The sequence below is a fragment of the Antedon bifida genome, chromosome 5 (assembly GCF_963402885.1).
Source record: "Antedon bifida chromosome 5, ecAntBifi1.1, whole genome shotgun sequence".
In the NCBI taxonomy this organism is placed as follows: Eukaryota; Metazoa; Echinodermata; class Crinoidea; order Comatulida; family Antedonidae; genus Antedon; species Antedon bifida.
This window is the reverse complement of record NC_136230.1, coordinates 6,296,197-6,318,923: the sequence shown is the minus strand read 5'-3', so window position 1 is coordinate 6,318,923 and position 22,727 is coordinate 6,296,197. Positions and strand designations below refer to the sequence as shown.

Below are 22,727 nucleotides of genomic sequence, written 5' to 3'. Positions count from 1 at the left end.
TGAAAATATTAAACATAATGCTAACCGTGGGGTAACAGTAAACACAAAGCAACCGGGCCGCATTATTTTTTTCCTATGAGGTTAAGGCAGAAATCATAAATTATTCATTAGCATAATAATGACGTAATATTGGACATTATAGAGGGCGATAGGTTCTAGAAAAAGATAAATAATTTGGCTTATAATAACATGGCGTTTCACGTGTAATGTAGGCCTATAATAATTTAGTTTCTAGGCAAAAATCGAAACGCCGATAAGTGGACTAACAGCGATCAGTCAACAACCTAGTCACGTGTCGCGCGTTACGGTTACTCGCTATATTAACCTATTTCTCCATGATATAACGAAATTGTACTGGAACATACCGAAATTGCACTCTCGATGACGTAATAGTTCAATGGTGTAGTTGTCAATAACTTTTCTACCAACCAAATACAAATATAAAATTTTGCCAGTTATCATCATAAACAAAATGGCATGACATCATTTAACTATAAGATCAACGTCCTCAACGTGGATTTTATTTTTTAAACGAGTGTAGGGCTTGTAGAAAAACAGTTGCTATGGTAAACTATAAACAAGATTTGCAGCTTAATAGATTTATTCGTTCGTTAGGCCTACATCTATTCAACTTTTGTGGTTAGACCTACAAAAAATGCCTACAAAGGCAAAGAAATAAAATGTCATTCACTCGTTATACGAATATATTTCACCCGATTCTCCACTACTGTATATATGTCGCCCCACTTGGACGCAACGCAAGGACGTAACCGCATTGGACAACCACGACGCGATGAATCATCCAAACTGTCGCTTGTGATTGGTCAACTCAATGCGTTGCGTCCGGGGGGTGGGGGGAACCGATTTTTACCTACAGTAGAACAAGCACAAGGATGTTAGTCAAATTACATATGTTTATGCACGTACATCTCTCTCCATTGCTGGAACCATAAGGCATACCGCATGATACGTCTATTATACTATACTCCAAAGTGTTTCTATTTAAATTCAATTATCTAAAAATATATTTTTAAAATCTTTCTATCCACAATTTATATTAAAAGCACTTAAGTAAACATATTTTTAGAACAATATTTCAGAACGTCATAAATATCAACGTAGGCTAAAAAGCACTTAATTGGGATGGCGACGTAGATAACATATTTCCATAAAACGATACAAACGTGATAATTGTAGGTATTTTATCCACTTACTACATACACTTGTAATGTTATCTAATTTATGACTCGTTACTAGCATGTAAACATGTATCATGTCTATGACACACGGTCGATAATAGATAAAGCCTGAAGCCTAGGTAAAGCATCACATTTATATACAATGTAATACCACCCGATTCTCAGTACTGTATCTCCACATACAACTTTCCAATTTACATAGGACAATTCGCTAATACAGTATCACATGTGTTTCATATATCGCCTAGACCATAACCTAACCCTTTACCTAACTTTACGTGATACAGGCAAGATGTGATGCTGTGATTACCGAATTTTCCTGACTACTGGGAAAATATTGTCGTATATGAAGATGCACAGAGAATCGGGTAGTGTAATATCAATATCATCAATAAACCTGAACATTATTTTTCATCAAATGTATTTACATTTTCTTTACCCCAAAGAGTATAAAAGAGGGGCACCCATGATATATATTTAACATGCCGCTTAATCAAATTACTGTATGTTAGCACAATAGGTTGTAAACATTTTCAAATTTGTCTTGTATACTCGCTTACTTCTGACTGAAGTGTCTAAAGCTCTGTTTACACAATCAAACTAGTTTAACAAAAAGTGTGATGTTCCCAAATATGGTAGTGATATGACATCATCATGTCCATATATGGGCACATCACATTATTTTGTCACATAAAGTTTGATAGTATAGACAGAGCTTTACGTATTCGTAAAGTAACTAGTGATCGTCGAGATGAAAATGACAAATAAAAATATCAATTTATAGGCCTACTATTATATTCAATAACAATTTTATTACCTCCGTTCACCTGTTTGAATATTAATTTTATGTTCACGACTGTTTTCACACTAATTGGGTTGATCTATAAACATTGTTTTTGAATGGTCAAAATATTTGGGCATACTGTATTAGTCAATGCGGTGCATCTAGAATTCGATTTAAATATTACTTAAGTGGTTGTAATCCACATAATACAATTCTAAATAATACTAAAATGATAGATTCTGGTAATTATTCACTGCTTATTTATATCTTTGTATTATATTTATCTTCTCTGGTGTTTCGTTCATTTTTATATTGATAACGTCATGTTAAATTATATTATATAAATATTATATAAAGTAAAAATAACAAGATTACAATATAGGCCTAATACACATGGGAGTTAAAATGGCATACATAAAACTTCATGAAAAGTAGAAAAACACAGTTAAATTGGTCTATTTAAGTATGTATAATTTTAGTGGTGGTACGTAGGTGCAAGTATTTATTTATTATTTTATGTATGTTTATAATAATAATGTTTCAGAACAAGTAAACGTATATACTTTCACTAATATATAGCCTTGTCGAATTTCCAGGGTCCAGGAAAACATTTAACCCGAGCAGCACACACCTTTTCCTCGCCTTGCATCAAAACCAGGGGCCAAAAAACAGTGCACACTTACGCGTCTCGCTTTGATTTGACGCGTCAAGCTTCGATTTGACGTTTGACGCGTCAGTCAGTTCAGTTCCGAGCACACGCCCTTTTCTCTCCATCATTATGCATGTCATAGGCTAGTAACATAATAATGTACATAATGAATAACCATACATAATCAACGTCGCTAATATCAATAATCGTTTGACTCGTTTAGTCGCCCACTGTGTCCCATTTCTGAAACATACTCTGATTAATACTTGATGTACTGTATCAAAATAGCTTGATAAGATTGTTAGACCTATTATAATTAGCAGAGTTTATGGCAGCTGCGAGGATTTTATCTCGAAATACCTACTCGATTAAACGAATATTATAATTGAACATAAATTAAATGGGTTTGTTTCACATAATATTTATAATTGCTTTTTTTTCAAACGATTCAGTAAAATACCTTTAAAATGTCATCAAGGAATACTTGTACTCGGCTGTAGTGTCTGGCCTACTTGTAGCATGCTGTGGCTCTCAATATACATAAAGTATATCATCACGGGTGGTGAGACATTGCATATAACGGATCGAAATGATTAACGACATATGGGTAGTTGTTAACTGACTGAAACGCGCGATAATCCTGATGAAATCGGGCGGCTTTTGCACGCGCGCGTCTACTTTTCATCTCGTGAATTCTATAGCCATCAACAAAAACATCAGACTCATTACCGTCAATGCGCTGTTGTAATTGCAACTCATTTTCAACCCCGAAGCCACCAACGTTGCTATCAAATAATCACTGATAAATATACCTGGTGAAATCGGGCGGCTTTTGCACGCGCGCGTCTACTTTGTGTCTCGTGAATTCTAGCCAATCAAATAAGCAAGCAATCAGGTCATCAACAACACACCTACATCGGACTCTTTACCGCTGTAATTGCATTTTCAACCCCTTCGAAACCAACGGTGTTATTAACAAATCCTGATAAATATAATGAAGTAATACCTAAAAAGCGAATGAAAGTTTGGCTTAATTTTACTAAAAGCATTTACACATATTTCTGAATTAATTCACGTGGTCCAGGTAATTCATCACTAATTTCTCTTGTCAAAGATAATTTCTCCTCAATTCCGGTCGCGAGGAGAACTGAATGTGTGGCCGGCACGAGCTTCGCACGCTTATCGTAATTATTTTATTTCAGCAACGCTAGGTATCTTGTTGGGGGACTGCCTGCAAAAACAATTCATCCTGCCTTCTACGTGTGATTTACAACAGCCTATATATATAATTTAACAACATTTATATATAGCTAAGGAGTAGACCAATTGATACGAAGAACAGAATGGACCGAATGCCTGATCTATACGTCATGTTGGGTTGAAATTCGACAGATGACAAACTTGTTAGCAGATAGTATCATCGCTTGTCAGTCCACGACTAAAATTAAAGTACAGGCGGTTTCTATAAATCATTATAATTGTTTTATTGGTTTAGTCTGGTATATTAAGTATGCTCTATTCACTACCAGTCCAATTTATTAATATCTTGGTCAAAGATTTCAGTCAGTTTTCATTGGACGTAGGCCCTGATGTTATAACTAAAGCTTAGTTCCCACTAGAGACGCAACACAAGGACGTAACGCAGTGAGTTGACCAATCACAAGCGATGGATTATTCGAACTGTCGCTTGTCATTGGTCAACACGCTTGCGTTGCGTTTACGTCCTTGCTTTACCAGTGGTTACATGCAACACAATTTCTCATTTATCCATGACAGTTCTTAATAATTTGTAATACGTTTTGATTGAATTCGTATTTCTATGTTCGGAATCCATGTTTATGTTTTCGAATTCACTTGTTCCACAGTGTTGGAGCCCGGCCCTCTTTATACTCACTTCTTTAGTGTTTGGCATTGTCATCTTAAAAAGCTCTCGCTACACAAATAACACTAATAGGTGATACCGGTTCACAGTCAGTTTTAATTATAGAGACACGGTATGCCGAATTATCATTTGCTTGCAAATCTTGGATTTAAATATAGAAGGTCAAATCTGTCATTGGGACGGTCATTGGTATCGTTGTTAATAAGCTGGCCAATTAGAAAGTGTTGGACAGCCAAACCAGCTGACTATCATCGCCAGGCTATTTACACATTAAAGGTGATATTCTGACACTTATGGTTATATTAATATACTCAACCTTCTTCCGATTAAAAGCTAATATTGAGAATACTTTAATTTGATCAAAGGGTCACGTGATAAACATTGAGGTGTCAATGCTTTCGATATTTATTTCGATCATCTTTATGCATTGAATAATTGGCAAATGTGTAAGCTGATGAACGAATGTGAATTACTTTGGTTAATAATAAAGGCTAGAACATTGGACATTCTTTAAAGCTCAGGTACATGTCTCGTGACTCCCTAGACAAAGAAGGTGAAAAAAGATGGTGGATATATGCCTACGGTGGATAATTTTTGCTATAGCATGAAATCTGTTAGTGGCGGTTTCATCGCTGTTGGTTGTCAACTGAATAAAATAAAAATAATAAAATACATAAATAAAACTCTGAAGTTGAATAAAAATACTAGAAAAGTAAAATTCAAGTTATATTACCTATATTTAGTCATCTGATAACATTTTGTTACCACACCGTTTATTTTTCACAGTTTTTTGTGTACAAAAGAATAGAGATTTTAGGTTCTAGGACACCTACCCCCTAGACAGTTACCCCCCGGATGTTTACCACCCGGACAACTACCCCTTAGGACAACTACCCCCCGGACAACTACTCCCCGGACAACTACTCCCCGGACAACTACCCCCTTAGGACAACTACCCCTTTAGGACAACTACCCCCCCGGACAAATACCCCCCGGACAACTACCCCCTTAGGACAACAACCCCCTTAGGACAACTACCCCCTGGACAACTACCCCCCGGACAATTACCCCCTAGGAACAACCTGACTCTGCAACAGTGTATAATAGGTAGTAGTTGTCCAGGTGGTGGTTGTCCGGGGGGTAGTTTTCCGGGGGGTAAATGTCCAGGGGGTGAATATCCGGATACGGAGATTTTACTGTGTAATTTGAACAAAAAAGCGCTTATTTTTAACAAGCTGGTGCAACGCAAATAAAATCCCAAAATTTTGAAACATAGGGGAAACTATAGATGGGTAATTATTGGAATGTATGATCAATATAATTGTTTTTCCCGCACCTGGCCTTTAAGGTCGTTTGTTTTTTAAGAGTTTTTTAGCAACAACACTTATTTTGAAAAACATTATAGCCTCCCATAGGTAATAAACGTTTAGCGTTTGTAACGTTAAATATACATTACTGTATTTTGTTAAATATACGTTAGATACACGATATCTCCGTTAAATATACACAATACGTTATAAAGATGTATTGTCCCCCAAAAAACATGAAAAATGAAGATTAGTTAAATCATAATTTGAAAAGGTTATTTTGTAGTTTTAATAACATTAACCCATTCCGTAAAAAAAACGAAAAAAAAAATCTGAAAAGATTCGACGCACTTTTTCTAAGCACAAAGTGAACACTTTCTTCATTCCAAGTAATAAATTAAAGAATGGACTGGTCCACCCAAAAGATAGAATAAAAACAGAAGACATGTGCGGAGTTATATACGAAGTGAACTGTCTAAACTGTGAGAAAGTATATATAGGAGAGACCGGAAGGGCACTGAATACAAGAATTGGGGAACATAAAAAAGACGTATCAACACACAACCAAGTAGTTAGAACGCGTGCAAATAGAAATTCTTCGTCCCAGGTTTTACATAAGTCAGCTATAACTGACCACGCTATAGGAAATGACCATATTCCAAATTGGAATGCGAGAGTTATTGAAAAAGAAGCACAGACAGACAAAAGAAAGATAAAAGAATCTATCTGCATAAGAAAAAGACCACATAATATCAACAGAGACATTGGTGGGTATGACCTCCCACATACATATGATAGTTTACTGGAAAAAGTTGAAGCAGGAGGGGGCCAGCGGAGACGCTCTACCGTCAATACCAACCAGACGGCTGGTGGCGCTGTTCAGCGTCACTTACAAAAAACCAGACCATTCCAACCCAGGCTTTAGTCTGAAGCAGCTGACAGATTGTCGGCGAAACGTCACGAAGGTAATTTATTCCTTATCGTTTCTTTGGTTCAACATAAAAGTAAAAATCCACAAAAAAAAAAAAAAAAAAAGAAAAAAAAATGTTTTCTTATATAAAATGACAAAATCAAATTCAACCAAAAAACCATTGGCTGGCAGTCAATTTTTTTCTTTAAATTATATTTTTTCAGGTAATTACATATTTTTCGATTCAATTTTTGTTCAAAGTGGATACGGTAACTATATTATGTGACATTAAAATGGCATATTTAACCAAAAAAATGTAAAAACATTATTTATTATACATCTTTAACGGTGTTAAATATACTGTATGTTGTACGTTAAATACACAATACAATAAAATAAGTTATAACGTTTTAATATAATTATGATAACCGTTCTACTTTGATTATAGCGGAGGGAATCAATTTTTCTTCTTTTTTTTCCACACAACGAGATTTTAAAGTATTACGCTATTTCTATTACTTAGCAAGACGAGGTACGTGCCGATCTGTTCAATTAAAATAAACGGTTTGGGATACAAATTGGTTGTTATTTATATTCCAATCGAATAGTATTTCCCGTGCATTCATCCTTTACCGATAAATAATACCAAGTTGAAGCCTTGCGATCGCGCAGCTGTCGCGCAAATGGAAGAAATCTCTGTATTTGTAGATAAATTACCACTTGAAATGACATATTTTTTAAAGTGGAATCTCAATAGTTAATTTGTTTAAAAGACCTTGTTGGAACAAACGCTAGAGACGAACGTAATTCTATAGAATTGAATACTAGTGTCGATGACATTGAAATAACCGAGCGCTTGTGCACATCATAATGTTTCTATAAATGCAAATGAAGATTTTATTTTAGGATGGGAATATGTTCCCCTTTTTTTAACGACTTAAGCTCTGCGATGGCGCTAGTCACTCTTCGTTATGCATGATTAATTTATAGAATGACGTCATGCATAACAGTATAAATACGTAGCAAGCCGAGTATCCATTACTGGTACTGCGTATCATAAAGATAAATTCAGTTTTATTTTAGGATGGGAATATTATGTTCCTTCTTTTGATAAATCATGTATTTTTTAACGACTTAAGCTCTGCGATGGCGCTAGTTACTCTTCGTTATGCATGATTAATTTATAGAATGACGTCATGCATAACGGTATAAATACGTAGCAAGCCGAGTACCCATTGCTGGTACTGAGTAACTTAAAGATTAAATTTTATTTTAGGATGGGAATATGTTCCCCTTTATGATAAATCATGTATTTTTTGACGACCTAGGCTCTGCGATGCCGCTAGTTACTCTTCGTTATGCGTGATTAATTTTTATAGAATGACGTCATGTATAATGGTATAAATACGTAGCAAGCAGAGTACCCATTGCTGGTACTGTGTATCATAAAGATTAATTAAGTTTTATTTTAGGATAGGAATATGTTCCCCTTTATGATAAATCATGTATTTTTAAACGACTTAATCTCTGCGATGGCGCTAGTTACTCTTCGTTATGCATGATTAATTGATAAAATGACGTTATGTTCATTGCTGGTACCGGTGGACTAGTGAGTGTTGCATTTGAGAAAAAGTTGTTGTAAATATAGTACGAATGATGATGTTAAAGAAAGTACTTCCAACGCGTGTTTGTAACTATAGGTTTTGTTTTTTATTCATTTTTTTTCCAATTTATCATTATGTTATGTGTATTCCCATTATTTCTTTATTTATAAATCCAGAATAAAAGATAGGATGGCGTCCGGAGGATCCACCACGTCGTATCACCGGATGATCCTCAAAGCTGATTTCAGATTTATATATCCATGGCACAATATATATTCGGATTTAATGGTTAATTCCCAAGACAAATTCATGTTAATTACAATGTCCGAAAGTATGTTAAGTTCATATGTAATGTATAATAACTAGCAAACAGTGAATACTAATCATTATTGCCCAAAGGTAGGACATACGAAACTTAACGCAAGTGCGCGTTTGTGATTCAATATCATAATGAAATGTGTCAACAATTTGTGCACTGTGATCAAATAAAACCAAGTAGTCAGTGTTTCAACTGTGGCCTGGTTAAACCAACGCGTACTTGATAAATAATAACCCCTTATTAGAAACATTTAAAAAACAATCATGGAATAAAGTTGATAGAAAACAGCGGCAGCTGTTGATATTAATTGCTTGTTTACTGTTCATATGATCATAACATTAAAGTCAATAGTTAAAATGATATTTGATGTCCAATTTGTTGTATTTGACTGAAATAAATTCAAATTCGTTTGAGTCTTTATCTATCCATTTCCTCCGCTGTCCTCGTTTACAATACGATCCAAGTTCTATCTTTAAGCTGTCTAAACATAGTATGAAATTCAATTAACTGAGAAGAGTTAAAAGCTGGTCTTCGTTTTACCGACATGATTCTGGTTAGAATTCAACCTAGCATCTGCTCAATTTCCTGTAGTCTAGCGTACACAACAGACAAGCAAAATAACGAAATGCTTTCAGTTTACACGGCTGGCTGGGTTAATATTAAAGCTGTCTTTCGACCAAACCGGTTGTATGTATTAATAACCATATGTACTGGTTGCATAAAAGCTACGCTACGTACGTACTCGTTGTTATACTACTGCGCAGTTTTTACGCTTTCTGCACTAAAGGCTTTCAACTCATATGATGGTTTGAACTGGCACGTACGACATTCATATTTTTAGATACTGTATGTATCATTTCCGTCCGGTTCTATTCTAAACTTATTTCTTCTTCTAAGTGTTTTCCACACATAGGTCTATGACCCAGGACACTATTATAATTTTTTATAAATTTAAATTAATAAATAAAATAATGACAATCTATTATACAATAAGGACGCAACGTTGGTATATAGTGTTTGGTATATAATTTCTTCATTCATCTTCGTCTTCATTTCTAGTCGAAACATCTACTTATATTTGTACGAATTTACACTAGAGCGGGTTTTGTCACAAATTTGAATTTAAACATTGCACCACAGCATGCAGTATTGAGCCGGTTTCTTAGAATTTAAACCGTCGGGCAAGTTTACAACTGTTTTTTATACTCAGGGAAGAGTATACTGTATATTATCAGACTAGGGCAGGGTGCGCTGACTAACCGTACCTTCCCGTATTCGACCGATAATGGTTGACACTCGAACTTTCTTTCGGATAATCATGGGCCATAATTTACGTTTTATAAACTACGGTTTACCGCCCTAAAGCTTGGTTTTGCAACGCAAGGGCAACACAATTGAGTTGACCAATCACAAGCGATTGTTCGCATAATCCATCGTTCCGTGATTGGTCAAATTACTTGCGTTGTGCTTATACGTGCTTCCGTTCTAATGGAAACCAAGCTTTCTATAAAAAGTTTATCGAAATAATCGGTTATAGAGGGCGCTGCCGGTATAATAGGCAAAAATCTTAATATGTCACAATTACAAACTGTATGTTTTTACGTTTCATTCGACAAATGTCTACATCATTTGGTTCATTTTCCTTCCATTTTACTTTAATTAGTACAGTAAATGATGTTCAAATATGCATTGTGAATAATTGTTAAGTTGTTATCTGTATTATATTACTATCTAATTCATGTGAATATTTTGTTTTATCATAGAGGAATTATTTAGAAAACTCCTCATGGTTTATAATGAACACAATTTGTAACATAAGGGAGTGTAATTTCTTTTCTTTTTTATCTGTATTTAATTAATATCAATTAAACAATATTTACAATCTCATACTAATTAAATCATAATTATAATTATTTATCAAGATTCACCTGTGCCAGCAACCTCATTGATTGAGCAGTGCATAATTAAAAAAACTGGTTGGTATGCAGTACCGTGTGAAATTGCAAACTGTAAAAAAATATAACGCATCTGCAAAGTCTAATGCTAATAATACAGAGGACATAATTACTTGTGAATTTATGTAATCATTCTTAATCCAGAAGAGTACCATATTCAAATGTTGTTCAGGTGGAAAGGTTAAGCTTCAGGCCAATGATACAGGAATCACATGTGATACAGTATGTCACACTGTATTACAGAACTTGCTTATGATACAGGCAAAAGTATCCATACTGCTGGACTAGTATCATATCCTAGTGCATAGAGTTCAAAATTCATTTCAATTAAGATGAAAATGTCCTCATGTACTCATTGAAGCAACGACCTACACTGCCTAAATTTATAACAAAATTACTGCAATTTAGAGTTAATCACTGTCACACACCTCCAGTGGTATGCACCATGTCAGTTGATCAGATTGACTTAGTACCCATTCACATTATTTCAGATTAATTACACCTAGATGTATAGCTCTTCTTCCAACAGCTGGATACCACAATTTAAGCTATCGTTACAGTGGGGGTATAGGATATAAGTTATTATTTGTAAATTGAATTTTCTTGAGAAATAATATATATTTTTGAATTGAAGATCAACAATCAAAACGTCCTTCCAGCTTGCAAGAAACACAGAGAATGGTTGTCAAGGGACAAACAACAATATGGTACTGACTGTGGCCAAACGTGTAAGCTTGCGAATCCAATCCATTGAAATAATGTACTTAGAAGTTAGTGTTTTTAGTCATGCCATCTACGTCATAATACATGACCTAGTGGCAGTAGTATTACCATCAAATGTAATGATCAACATCTTCGCAAGCCTGTAAATCCAATCACTTGAAAAAACTGTACACAAAAGTGAGTGTCTTTAGTCATGCCATCTACGTCATAATACATGACCTAGTGCCAGCCACAGTTACACAATATCATCGTATAAAAGAACGTATTTGTAGCCAAAACTGAGAGCAGTAGGCAGTCTAGTTCCTCTGGCAACATGTTCGCAATTTAACAGAGAGCGTATTCCGAGAAGGTAAATACACCGACAATAAAAAAAGTACTGTTTCCATATTCCCAGCAATAGACGTTTTCATAAAATGGAAATTCAATTTCATTTTCATTTGGCTCTGGGTAAAGTGCGACAACGTGTCCGCAATTTACTGGAGGATATGTTCCGAGAAAAGTAAATTACATCGACAATGAAAAAAAGTACTGCTTTCAAATCCCGGAAATAGACGTTTTCATAAAATGGAAATTCAGTCTCATTTTCATAAACACATTGTGCATACTGAAATCTTTAAAAGATGAATTTGTTCAATCTTACCATGGAAAAAAATGTCATTGCAGGTTGGTCAATGAATTGGAAGTTCAGGTTGTTGATTGTAAGATATACTTCATGGCTGGTCTCATTTGGCTTGTGAGTTCAGCTGATAACGTTTTAACAGACTGAACCAGTGATGAAGTTAAGTTCTGCAGCCTGAAAGACAATAAGAACACACTGTAGATGCTGTTTGTGGTTCATTTAAAAGAAGTATTCATTTAAATACTGCAACAGATCGGCAACGCACTATTAAGACAGCAAAGAACACAGGGCAGGTGGACTACAGTGTGAGATTTAAACTCACAAGGCAAGTGGACTACAGTGTGAGATTTAAATTCACAAGGCAAGTAGACACCAATGCAAGATTTAAACTCACAAGGCAAGTGGACCCCAATGCAAGATTTAAACTCACAAGGCAAGTGGACCACAATGCGAGATTTAAACTCACAAGGCAAGTGGACCACAATGCGAGATTTAAACTCACAAGGCAAGTGGACCACAATGCAAGATTTAAACTGACAAGGCAAGTGGACCACAATGCGAGATTTAAACTCACAAGGCAAGTGGACCACAATGCAAGATTTAAACTCACAAGGCAAGTGGACTACAATGCGAGATTTAAACTCACAAAGCAAGTGGACACCAATGCGAGATTTAAACTCACAAGGCAAGTAGACACCAATGCGAGATTTAAACTCACAAGGCAAGTGGACCCCAATGCGAGATTTAAACTCACAAAGCAAGTGGACCCCAATGCGAGATTTAAACTCACAATGCAAGTGGACTACGATGCGAGATTTAACTCACAAGATACAGTGAGTGGACTACAATACAAGATTTAAACTCACAAGGCAAGTGGACCACAATGCGAGATTTAAACTCACAAGGCAAGTGGACCACAATGCGAGATTTAAACTCACAAGGCAAGTGGACTACAATGCGAGATTTAAACTCACAAGGCAAGTGGACCACAATGCGAGATTTAAACTCACAAGGCAAGTGGACCACAATGCGAGATTTAAACTCACAAGGCAAGTGGACCACAATGCAAGATTTAAACTCACAAGGCAAGTGGACCACAATGCAAGATTTAAACTCACAAGGCAAGTGGACCACAATGCGAGATTTAAACTCACAAGTCAAGTAAGCTACTGCACAAGATTTAAAATTCCTAACATCACAAATATCAGAGGACTACTTCAACTGGTAACATCACATCTGTCTACACTATCAAACTAGTTTAACAAAAAAAGTGTGATGTGCCCAAATATGGTAGTGACATACCCAAATATGGTAGTGATATGACATTATTGTGTCCATTTATAGGCGCATTACATTTTTTTGTCACAAAAAGTTTGATAGTGTAGACAGAGCCTAAGATGATCTAGTGACAATAAATAAGGTTTATTCACCAAAAGATCAACTCCGAGTTGAGACAAGGTGCCTTTTCGCCTTCTTTTTCCAGTTCAGCTTTTATTTTCTTAAATGTTGTTTCAATGCTTGTTCTGTGATCCAAAAGCACCTTTGGGTTACCAAGCTGATTGATAGATTGCTGAAGAAGACAAAATAAAAGAGATTTTAAATGATATTTTCAATACAAAATCAGTCGAAAAAAATTACAATGAAAAAGGTATTTTAAATTTAATCCAAATTAAAATAATTTTTTTAAACATATCGTTAGTGACAGCAATACTGTAAGTGACACTAACCAAAACCAACCTTGTAGTTTTCAATTATACAGACTTTCAAGAACATTGATTGAAGTAAAAAAAAAAAAAATATTTTATTTTTACTCTTCTAATTCTAGAAAAGTCAGCTATTAAAAGATGTTGTTTAATTGTAATATTGTTATTAACTAGAATATTAAGGCTAAACATTAGTGTTACTTTGTGAAAACACAAAATCCATTTCACAAGTGAGTACTTGTCACTGACTGTTTGACAAGGATTACTTACATATAGCAGAGCAATTTGATGCGCTATGTACTTGTGGTTGGTCATTGTTGTAACATCATGTTGCAGTTGGTGACATAATGATATCAGTTGGTTTAATGCTGTAGCTTGGCTAAAATAACCTGCAAAATGAAATCATTTGTGAATCACTAAATTTCATCTATTTCAGTAATTCAGAGATTGTGAATCATGTATAATATCGTACACTAAAATTGTTACTGTAATATTAATACATAAGCTACAATAATATTTTTCCATTATTTAAAAAAAAAACAATGAAAAGCTGATTCTGAGCAAATACATTGAAATTACATTCATATCACCAGGGAAGAGTGAAATTAAATTAATTGACATCACTTAATTACACGTTTTTTCTATGTTTAGAAATTGTGCAATTTGATGTATTTTTCTTTGTTATGTTATTGTCAGAATTATGAAAAAGCAAAATGAATCTCCATTCATTTCTTGAATATTGAATTGCCAAGGATAACCATAAGTAAATTAATTCACTATCCCTAAAAGTGGCAATCATTTTCACAGACAAACATATACACAAGATGCTTTACATAAAATAAAGTCTTTCAGGAATTACTGCTGTAATTCATTTGTTGCAAGTCTAGAAAACTATGACTCGAATTAAGTGTTTGGAGTGTTTCAACTTTCTTTCCCTTGAAAAAAAAATGTTTTAGCAATTTAAACTCACAATCTTAGAAAGATAAGTTTTCAATTACCCAGCTAAAATACCACTACAACAAGTTATACTAACCGTCCATAGGCGCCCTTTTAATGGGAGTATGCTTAGCAGTTGGATTCTTGACGTATAACACTGCCCTCGGGAATAGAATTGCACAACTGTTACTTTCAAGGTATTCCTGAAATGAAAAAAGAAGAATTTTCACAACAACTCAGTCAGGGTGGATCAAGTCTGTCAGGGTAGATTAACTCTGTCAGGGTAGATTAACTCTGTCAGAGTAGATTAACTCTGTCAGGGTAGATTAACTCTGTCAGGGTAGATTAACTCTGTCAGGGTAGATTAACTCTTTCAGGGTAGTTTAACTCAGTCAGGGTGGATCAACTCAGTCAGGGTGGATCAACTCAGTCAGGGTGGATCAACTCAGTCAGGGTAGATTAACTCAGTCAGGGTGGATCAACTCTGTCAGGGTGGATCATCTCAGTCAGGGTAGATTAAACTCAGTTGTCAGGGCAGATCAACACAGGGTGGACCAACTCAGCTACATGGTGGATCAACTCAGCCACCTGGTGGATCAATTTAGTCAAGTGCGGATTAACTCAGTCTTAGTGGACCAACTCAGTTAAACTTCAGTCAGTGGGTTCCTTTTTCACTTTCAACTACTGTATAATTAAATATCCACTGTAAAACTTACTAATAATGTTGGAACTGGTGACATAGTCTTCTGTAATAAGTTGGTCATTCTTTCAATGAGCACCATACCTTCAAAGTATAACAATCATAATTTTTCAATTTTCAATAAAGCACCTTAAAACTCTTAAATCCCTAATTGTCATTTTCTCTAGTCTCTAGAGATACTAATTCGCATTTAGAGTTTGGTTTGTAAATTTTGTCAAGTTCTATAGGTAACGGGACGATTCGGCCCTGAGACGATTCGGCCCGGGACGAATCGGCCCTGGGACGATTCGGCCCGGGACTATTCGGCCCGGGACGATTCGGCCCGGGACGATTCGGCACACTTAAATTTATCGGCTTTGATATGCATTTATAAGCATAAAATAAGCTTTTTTCCCCAAACTTTATTTTCACAGAGACTATGGGGTAGTACTACTAGGGATAAAGATGCAATAAAGCAAACATTTTGAAAACATTGTCGAAAATGATCATTTTTTAGTCACGCGAACGATGTAAACAAGTTACGCCCTCTGTTGGTCGCTTGGCGAATGCACGAAATAAACAAGGTTTTCGAAGTAATAAATTGAATATAAAATTACGTTTTTTTAGTAATTTATTATATATATTATATCAAGATTGTCAATATCAATAAATACGGATTGTTAAACACCTTTAAAAACTTGATAAATACCAAAAAAAATGAATATGAATTTGGTCTAAAGTGAGACGTTTCGGCCCACAAAGTGAGACGATTCGGCCCAAAAGTGGGCCGAATCGTCTCACCAAAAGTGGGCCGAATAGTCCCGGGCCGAATCGTCTCAGGGCCGAATCGTCCCTGAACCGTTCTATACCCAGATTATTATTACAGATATGCGCAATTTAACCTTTTTGGGTAGTCTGGGTTCCAGACGGAGTTTAGACATATTAGTAAAAAGATAAATATTTTGGCATATATGGCGTTTCATACGTATACCATTTGAGCTTGTAAACTTGTATTTTCATTCAGACAAAAATCGAAACATCGACAGGTTTGGACAATTAGACAAATGACGTCATGTATTAATTTAGTCATATGTCATTGCAAATCAAAAGCTCCCAGTTCAGTTGGATTGAATGCACTCACCATGATTTTGGAATGTATTGCTGTAATGGCGTTTTCTTTTTCCTCCGGTTTGTTGGCTTACCTACAATGATATCATTTATTATTAAAAAGGATTAAAATGTGAAAAGCATGTACCTCAACGTGTGTGAAGCTCTGTCTACACTATCAAATATGGTAGTGATATACCCAAATATGATAGTGATATGATGTCATCATTTTCATATATGGCACATCATATTTTTTTTTTAAATAAAGTTTGATTAGTGTAGAAATAGCCTAAAATACTAATGAAGGCTGCCCATTATGGTACAATTGATTGAGATTGTAAATAGTTATTAAATTAATTTTTATTATAATTTGTACCTTTTCAATACTCTAATTTAACAATCGGTGTACTTTATGGGAATGTAATACTAAAAATAATCAATTTAACAATAACACAATAATAACTTGTATGCGCAAACTTCTCCATCAAAGGTTCTCAACATTTCTAATAAAGTAAATACTAAAATGCATTATTTAATTGCAAATTTAAAATGAGAAGTACTGTACTATACCTGTGAAGAGGGTTCGTTTTCTTTTCTACAAATTGACTCTAGCTGTGATAGAAGGGCTGACATCTCTACAAGAACATCAGATGATGTCATTGCACAGCACCACAAAGGTTCATGAGAACGTATGTCAACTAAAGCAAGAAAGAAAATACAGTACTTTTATTCATTGTCAAGTTACAAGACAGGCGTATTTTAAACTCTAAATTAAAGTACAATATTTTTTTGTTTTGGAATCAGATGGCAAAAGAAAATTGTAGTATATGTAGGATTGTAGTAACGTTGTTTGTAGGGTGATCCGTTTGTTACTTGTACTTGTAAAATGTAGCAACAATAACATAATAAATACAATCAGCAGAAACTGAAAAATGAAAATTGTGTTTCCTAGCACAACTAGTCCTAGCTAGGCACTAGGTTCCTAGAGGTCTGACTAGTAGTATTCTATTATAGGCCTAGCCACCTATAGGCTACAATAATACTCCTAGGCTATTATGGCCCTACCTAGCTAGGCCTAGGCTACATTGGCTAGTTTAGACTTAGAGAGGGCGGCGTTTCGGCCCCGGGCTGCTAGCTAGGTTAGGGCTCCTCTAGCTGGGTTAGCTAGGCCTAGTAGGCTACTATTGGTAATTTAATTTATATAGGCCTATATACATAAACTTTAACATAGAAACTAATGTATTTACCTTTGAAAGACGGATCATAACTACATGGTTTAACTAAAGATTCGCTGTTCATGTTGAATAATTACAACACTTTTTCAATACAAAAATTTCCTATTTTTTGTTGTCTTCTCTCCCGGCCCTCTGGAGTTATGTGCGGCTCTCGACTAGACTCTGTGCTCCAGCAGCTCTGTGACCGTGTGTTGTGGTGGAGAAATAGGACGTGTATATTCATCCACGAGGAACCGTCTGTATCACCATCTCTAAATGGCTGGTATTTTCTTGATCTCTCTACGCACTTTTTTACAGATGACGTAATATGAGCATAAACTTTTGTCCAACCAATTAAAAGTTCCCACTGTAAGTTTAGTCATAGAACACAACCCAATGGCCTAGTTTTCTGAGATTCTTTTTAAATACCTCTCTCTCTGGATGTATATTTTTACGCTCTAGGCTTCAGTCATAATATACATTCTCCAATATTTGCATGTTTCTTTCAATCCATTTCAACAAACCATAATGTAAAAGAATTCCACTTTTATAAACATAAAATAAGTACAGAGAAAAATACAAGAATTCAGCTATATTTTATTTTAAAAAGATGTACATCTAACTATGTCTAATACAGTAATACATTAAAGACCCCTTCCCTGCAATTTTGGACGTTTTTTGGAAAATAATACATATATATCACTTTAAAAACATTAAACCATGTCATTCCTTGTCTTAAATGTACGTTTTATGGTAAATTATGATAAAAAGTGAGAAACAATGCACTACCTAAGTAGCTCGCGGCGATCGACCTCTCGTGGACGGTCTTAGGCCTAGCCTAGCTAGGCTTAGTTTTGTAGGCCTAGCTGGTAAACATCGGTAACGTACGAACATCATACGCTAGCTATATACCTAGCCTGACGTTGTATAGTTGCTGCATTAATTGTCTTTCTATTTTTGCCAGACTCCGTTGATACAAATTGGGGAAAACCCGGTATTTTCGCTGAAAAGTTAGGAGTCTTCCATTTGTTTTGGCCGGCACGATCGATCGAAAAGTGGGCGAATTACAGGTGAAAAACAAAAATATCAATCCGCGCGCAATGCATTTTGGGATTTATAGCGGGCCGCTATAATTATTAGAATCGACTTATTTTTCACATTTTTAACCGTTTAAAGACGAAAAAAGTTATCGCAATAGGACCATATAGTATTATTTTTACATTAAATATAGTTTGTGATCTTAAATTAGATCTAAAAAACGTAGGGAAGGGGGCTTTAATTATAAGCTTGAGGATGATAATATAATACCATACCATTGAGAAATAACTTCTCCATACCTTTACCTTATATTCTGTGTTACATATTGTTTTCATTAAGTATGGTATGTACAACACAATTAAATATTGTAATCCCAATAAATAATTAGAAAAACAAGACAAACACAAAGCTTTTTAATTAAGTGACCATAAGCATGTCAGTAATTATAATTCACTACTAGAAAAAGATTGTATTTCCATATATCTAATAAAAACAATTATTTACAATGCAGTGCCGTATAAAAATAAAATTAACAAAAACGATAGCAATATTCAAACATACTTACTGTATGTCTGCAGTCCATCAAGACATAAAATTGTAAAAATATATTGTAAAATAATATTATGTTATGTACATAAAAATCCAAGATTTTAAAATACTCTAGTGGATGTGGAGGGGGCGTGGCAAGTTTTAAAATTGTGATTTGAATTAACCTAATGTTCTACACATATAATTATAATTAAGTACAATCTGTAACCCTCAGACTTGCATTAAGTAAATTACTGGAATAAATGTTATGGTAATTCTAAATTAGTTGGAATACAAGTGAGCTAAATATCACAGTTCCTACACTGTGAACCTGTTGGGACATTTGTAAGAAAAAAATGAATTGCATTTTAGTACTACAACATAATTTACATGTTATTGCACAGACACTGTACTGTTGGCTTATTATTAGAGCAGCATATAATGTGCTATTTTGGCTTATACTGTAATGTCTCCCGGCTTGCAGTCCCCCTATCAGGCAATCCTTGGGCAGATTGCTATAAAACAGTCTCAACTGATGGTCTTAACTCCCTGATTTAAGCCAGCTTTATCAGATAGACGGTCTTACTATAGCCACCTCTGTTAGACCATTGCTATAAAACAGTCTTAAGACCGTGTACCGTAACAAATTAAAGGGCATACTTTACGCGTAAAAATACCAAATATGGTAATGTTCGTTACGCTTGCTCAATTGACAATCACAACAGTACATACATTTCTACGCGAGAAAATCTATTCTAGGCCTATATAAGAATGATCACCTTTATTATGATTTATTATTATTATGATAATTGCTTGTCTTTCACGATCAATAATACGTACAAGCAACAAAAAGAAAGGTTTAAGACTGTTTTAAGATTCCTTCAAGTGGTCTTTAATTTTAAAGACCGCTTACAGGTTAAACCGTGGTATAGCAATGGTCTAATATAAAGAGTACTGGCTATGTCACGAATTATAACCAGCTAAGCGCTAGGACCGTTTATAGACCGCTTATAGCAATCCGCACCTGGTTCCACTACTGAACTTCAAAGACACCAGGCACTATTACATAATATTGGCAAGTAAAAATAACAGGTAGCTTTATCAGGTGCAGATGTGCCAACATTTCTAAAATACCTTAATTGCAAATTTTAAAAATGTTACTAAGATACAAACGTGCATAATCTCTATGATTTGAACTATACATTAATAATCGTTACTATATCTTCATTTCATCGGACTGTGTTACATATTTGTAAGTGTCTTTTCATCAAAATCATAATATGCAGGTGGAACAGTCCTAGAAAAGAAATAAATACTATGATGTGTATTAATGTATACCATATAAATTTGATATATACCCTTTTCACAAAATTTAACAAGTTGTAACCAGGTTTGTGATTACAGTTTTGTGGAAAAAACAGAGATCCCCTGTGAAATCTCGGGAGACAAACACACTGATGAGAGGCCCCAGATTGTTCCGAGATGTTCCTGAGTTCTTATTGCGCACACATGTATAGCCCTGGTATTAAACTGACCAATCATAGTAATCAAATAGCGTGCAACTATGCTTTCCTTCCAAGACTTCTCAGGGTAATGTAATAAATCAGGAGATCACAAACAATTTATGAAGATGTGAAAAGGGTATAAGAGTAGTTGCTGTGTTTAAACCAGGTGGATAAGAAGTTGAGTTACATACAATCAATAAATAAAAAGTAATTTTTTTTTATTGGTCACTTCCCTATTTCCAAACAACCCGGATCTGCCTCAACTCTTTTAAAAACCAGTTGCCAGTGGTATAGTTACAACTATCTCATTGCTTTATACTTACACATTTTCTTCGACTTCAGTTGTTGCAGAATCTGTGTATTTTACATTACGCATCTTCATGCCCTCTGAAAAAACAAATTAATTAATAATGTAAATGTGGAGACAGAAAGCAAACATTTAGGCGTAAAAAAAAATGCTATGAATTGCTTCCAATTCGTTACATATATTGGTTTTACCAATGTATAAAGCTATGTCTTCACTATCAAACTTTATGTGACAAAAAAATGTGATGTGCCCGTATATGGACATGATGATGTCATATCACTACCATATTTTGGCATATCACTACCATATTTGGGCACATCACACTGTTTTGTCGAACTAGTTTAATAGTGTAGACAAAGCTTTAGACAAAGGATTTTAAACATACCAAATGAGTCTGGGATCATAGTATCTTTTTTCTCATCATCGTCATCAAGGTCATCAGTAAGTGGTGAGTAAGCATAATGTTGGTTGCTGGACAAAATAATGATTACAACCAACATGATGTAAAATAGAATATGCCAGAATGCATCATCTAACCAAAGCGTTTTCCATTTCTAAAATTACCACAAAAAAATGTAATAAGCAGAAAAACAACTATTACAAACCCACAACCAGTAATGTTAAAGTATTAAATGGTATTAACATGTAGATTGGTACAGTATATTGCTAGTTTAAAAATAAATCTGATTCATCCTCAATTGGGGCATAGGGCCATAACATAGAAGGGTCATGAAAACACACCAGGGTAATGGTCTTTTACACCTGCTCCGGTCTGGCTATGGCTCCAGTTCAGGTATTGCGCATACAGCATTAGCGTGTTTTCGTCTATAACATCACACGGCTAAGCGCTTAAGTAAAAGGATCGGTACTTAGACATGAAAACTAAACATTGAGATGCAAATTAATTTGCCAGAGTCGGACCAGGTGTGAAAGATGTTTGTTTGCAAAAGATTTGTACACTGGACCTACGGTTTATAAATTTTACTCATGTTCATAAATTTTACTCGTGGAGAGATATGCTTAGAGTTCAGTTTTGTAACTGTAGAGTTATTATATTAGGTAAAATCATTGTTTTCTTCTTTTTTATTTATTCAATTTCTCATTAAGATGTACATTAGTGAAGGTGATAAACACCTCTATAACGGTCCAGTCCCAATTACACAGTGGCTGTGTGTGTGTACTAGTAAACTGGGGTACTGTAACCCCCTACTCATCTTGAAAGATGTACTAGGTTCTTTAAAGTGTACCTGTACATGAGCTACTGTGGATGTGTACACTGGACCTACGGTTTTTAGTACTAATCCGAGAAGACTCGTTCTACCACCAGAACCAGGAGCAATTGAGCCTCAAACAAATGCAGATGTTAAGGCTATGTAATTATGGTTCCACTGTCTTACTTAACCACTCGGCCACTCACTCAAAATATTATTACTTCTCTTAACCTAATATTGCTAGTGAAATATCAAATTTAAACACTTACAGTGACACAAACAGATGCTTTATGCTCCTTCATAGACCATACCATGAAAACAATGGATGCAACGATGTTGAAAACAAAACAGTTGGTAAAATGGCGGTACAATGAGAACTTGGCAAGGTTACGGCGTAGTAATATTTTTCTTGTGTTCCTCATGTTTTTAACAATGTGAATATATATGTAAGGACATTAATTCACTTAAGACCAAGTCTTTTATAATTAAAATATTTCATTCCACTATGCTGTAGTTAACTAAATGGTAAAAATAAATTTTTGACAAAA

At 34.9% G+C, this 22,727-nt stretch overlaps 3 protein-coding genes across 4 annotated transcripts in view; all 3 read right to left on the bottom strand.

Moving 5' to 3' along the window:
• Positions 1-11,747, bottom strand: part of LOC144843120 (cyclin-C-like) — a 65,488-nt gene extending 53,741 nt beyond the window's left edge. The window contains exon 1 of the mRNA XM_078699844.1: positions 11,735-11,747. The gene's annotated coding sequence lies outside the window, so the exon portion shown is untranslated. The remainder of the gene's footprint in view (positions 1-11,734) is intronic.
• Positions 1-17,773, bottom strand: part of LOC144843122 (uncharacterized) — a 47,000-nt gene extending 29,227 nt beyond the window's left edge. The window contains exons 1-8 of one of the 2 annotated variants that reach the window (XM_078699848.1): positions 17,624-17,773; positions 16,947-17,074; positions 16,411-16,471; positions 15,307-15,374; positions 14,688-14,793; positions 13,925-14,043; positions 13,382-13,521; positions 11,973-12,125 (exon numbers count right to left, since the gene is read on the bottom strand). In XM_078699848.1, coding sequence (XP_078555974.1) covers positions 12,017-12,125; positions 13,382-13,521; positions 13,925-14,043; positions 14,688-14,793; positions 15,307-15,374; positions 16,411-16,471; positions 16,947-17,074; positions 17,624-17,675 — 783 coding nt within the window. In that variant the 5' untranslated portion in view covers positions 17,676-17,773 and the 3' untranslated portion in view covers positions 11,973-12,016. Of the gene's footprint in view, positions 1-10,477; positions 12,126-13,381; positions 13,522-13,924; positions 14,044-14,687; positions 14,794-15,306; positions 15,375-16,410; positions 16,472-16,946; positions 17,075-17,623 lie in introns of those variants that run through there. The other variant, XM_078699847.1, reaches the window with a different exon arrangement.
• Positions 17,774-19,605: 1,832 nt separating this feature from the next.
• LOC144843129 (transmembrane protein 87A-like) lies at positions 19,606-22,607 on the bottom strand. Its single transcript, XM_078699854.1, has 4 exons — positions 22,449-22,607; positions 21,354-21,522; positions 20,985-21,048; positions 19,606-20,453 (listed from the first exon to the last, which is right to left on the bottom strand). Exons 1-4 carry the CDS (start codon positions 22,599-22,601, stop codon positions 20,399-20,401), a joined length of 441 nt encoding a protein of 146 aa, XP_078555980.1. The 5' UTR covers positions 22,602-22,607; the 3' UTR covers positions 19,606-20,398.
• Positions 22,608-22,727: the final 120 nt, after the last annotated feature.

Excerpts from the sequence above, each read along its gene's own strand:
- LOC144843129 (XM_078699854.1), bottom strand. The coding sequence starts at position 22,601 with ATGAGGAACACAAGAAAAATATTACTACGCCGTAACCTTGCCAAGTTC. Across the intron at positions 21,523-22,448 it reads AAGCATCTGTTTGTGTCACT|AAATGGAAAACGCTTTGGTT; the intron begins GTAAGTGTTTAA and ends TGGTAATTTTAG. Across the intron at positions 21,049-21,353 it reads TATGATCCCAGACTCATTTG|AGGGCATGAAGATGCGTAAT; the intron begins GTATGTTTAAAA and ends TTGTTTTTTCAG.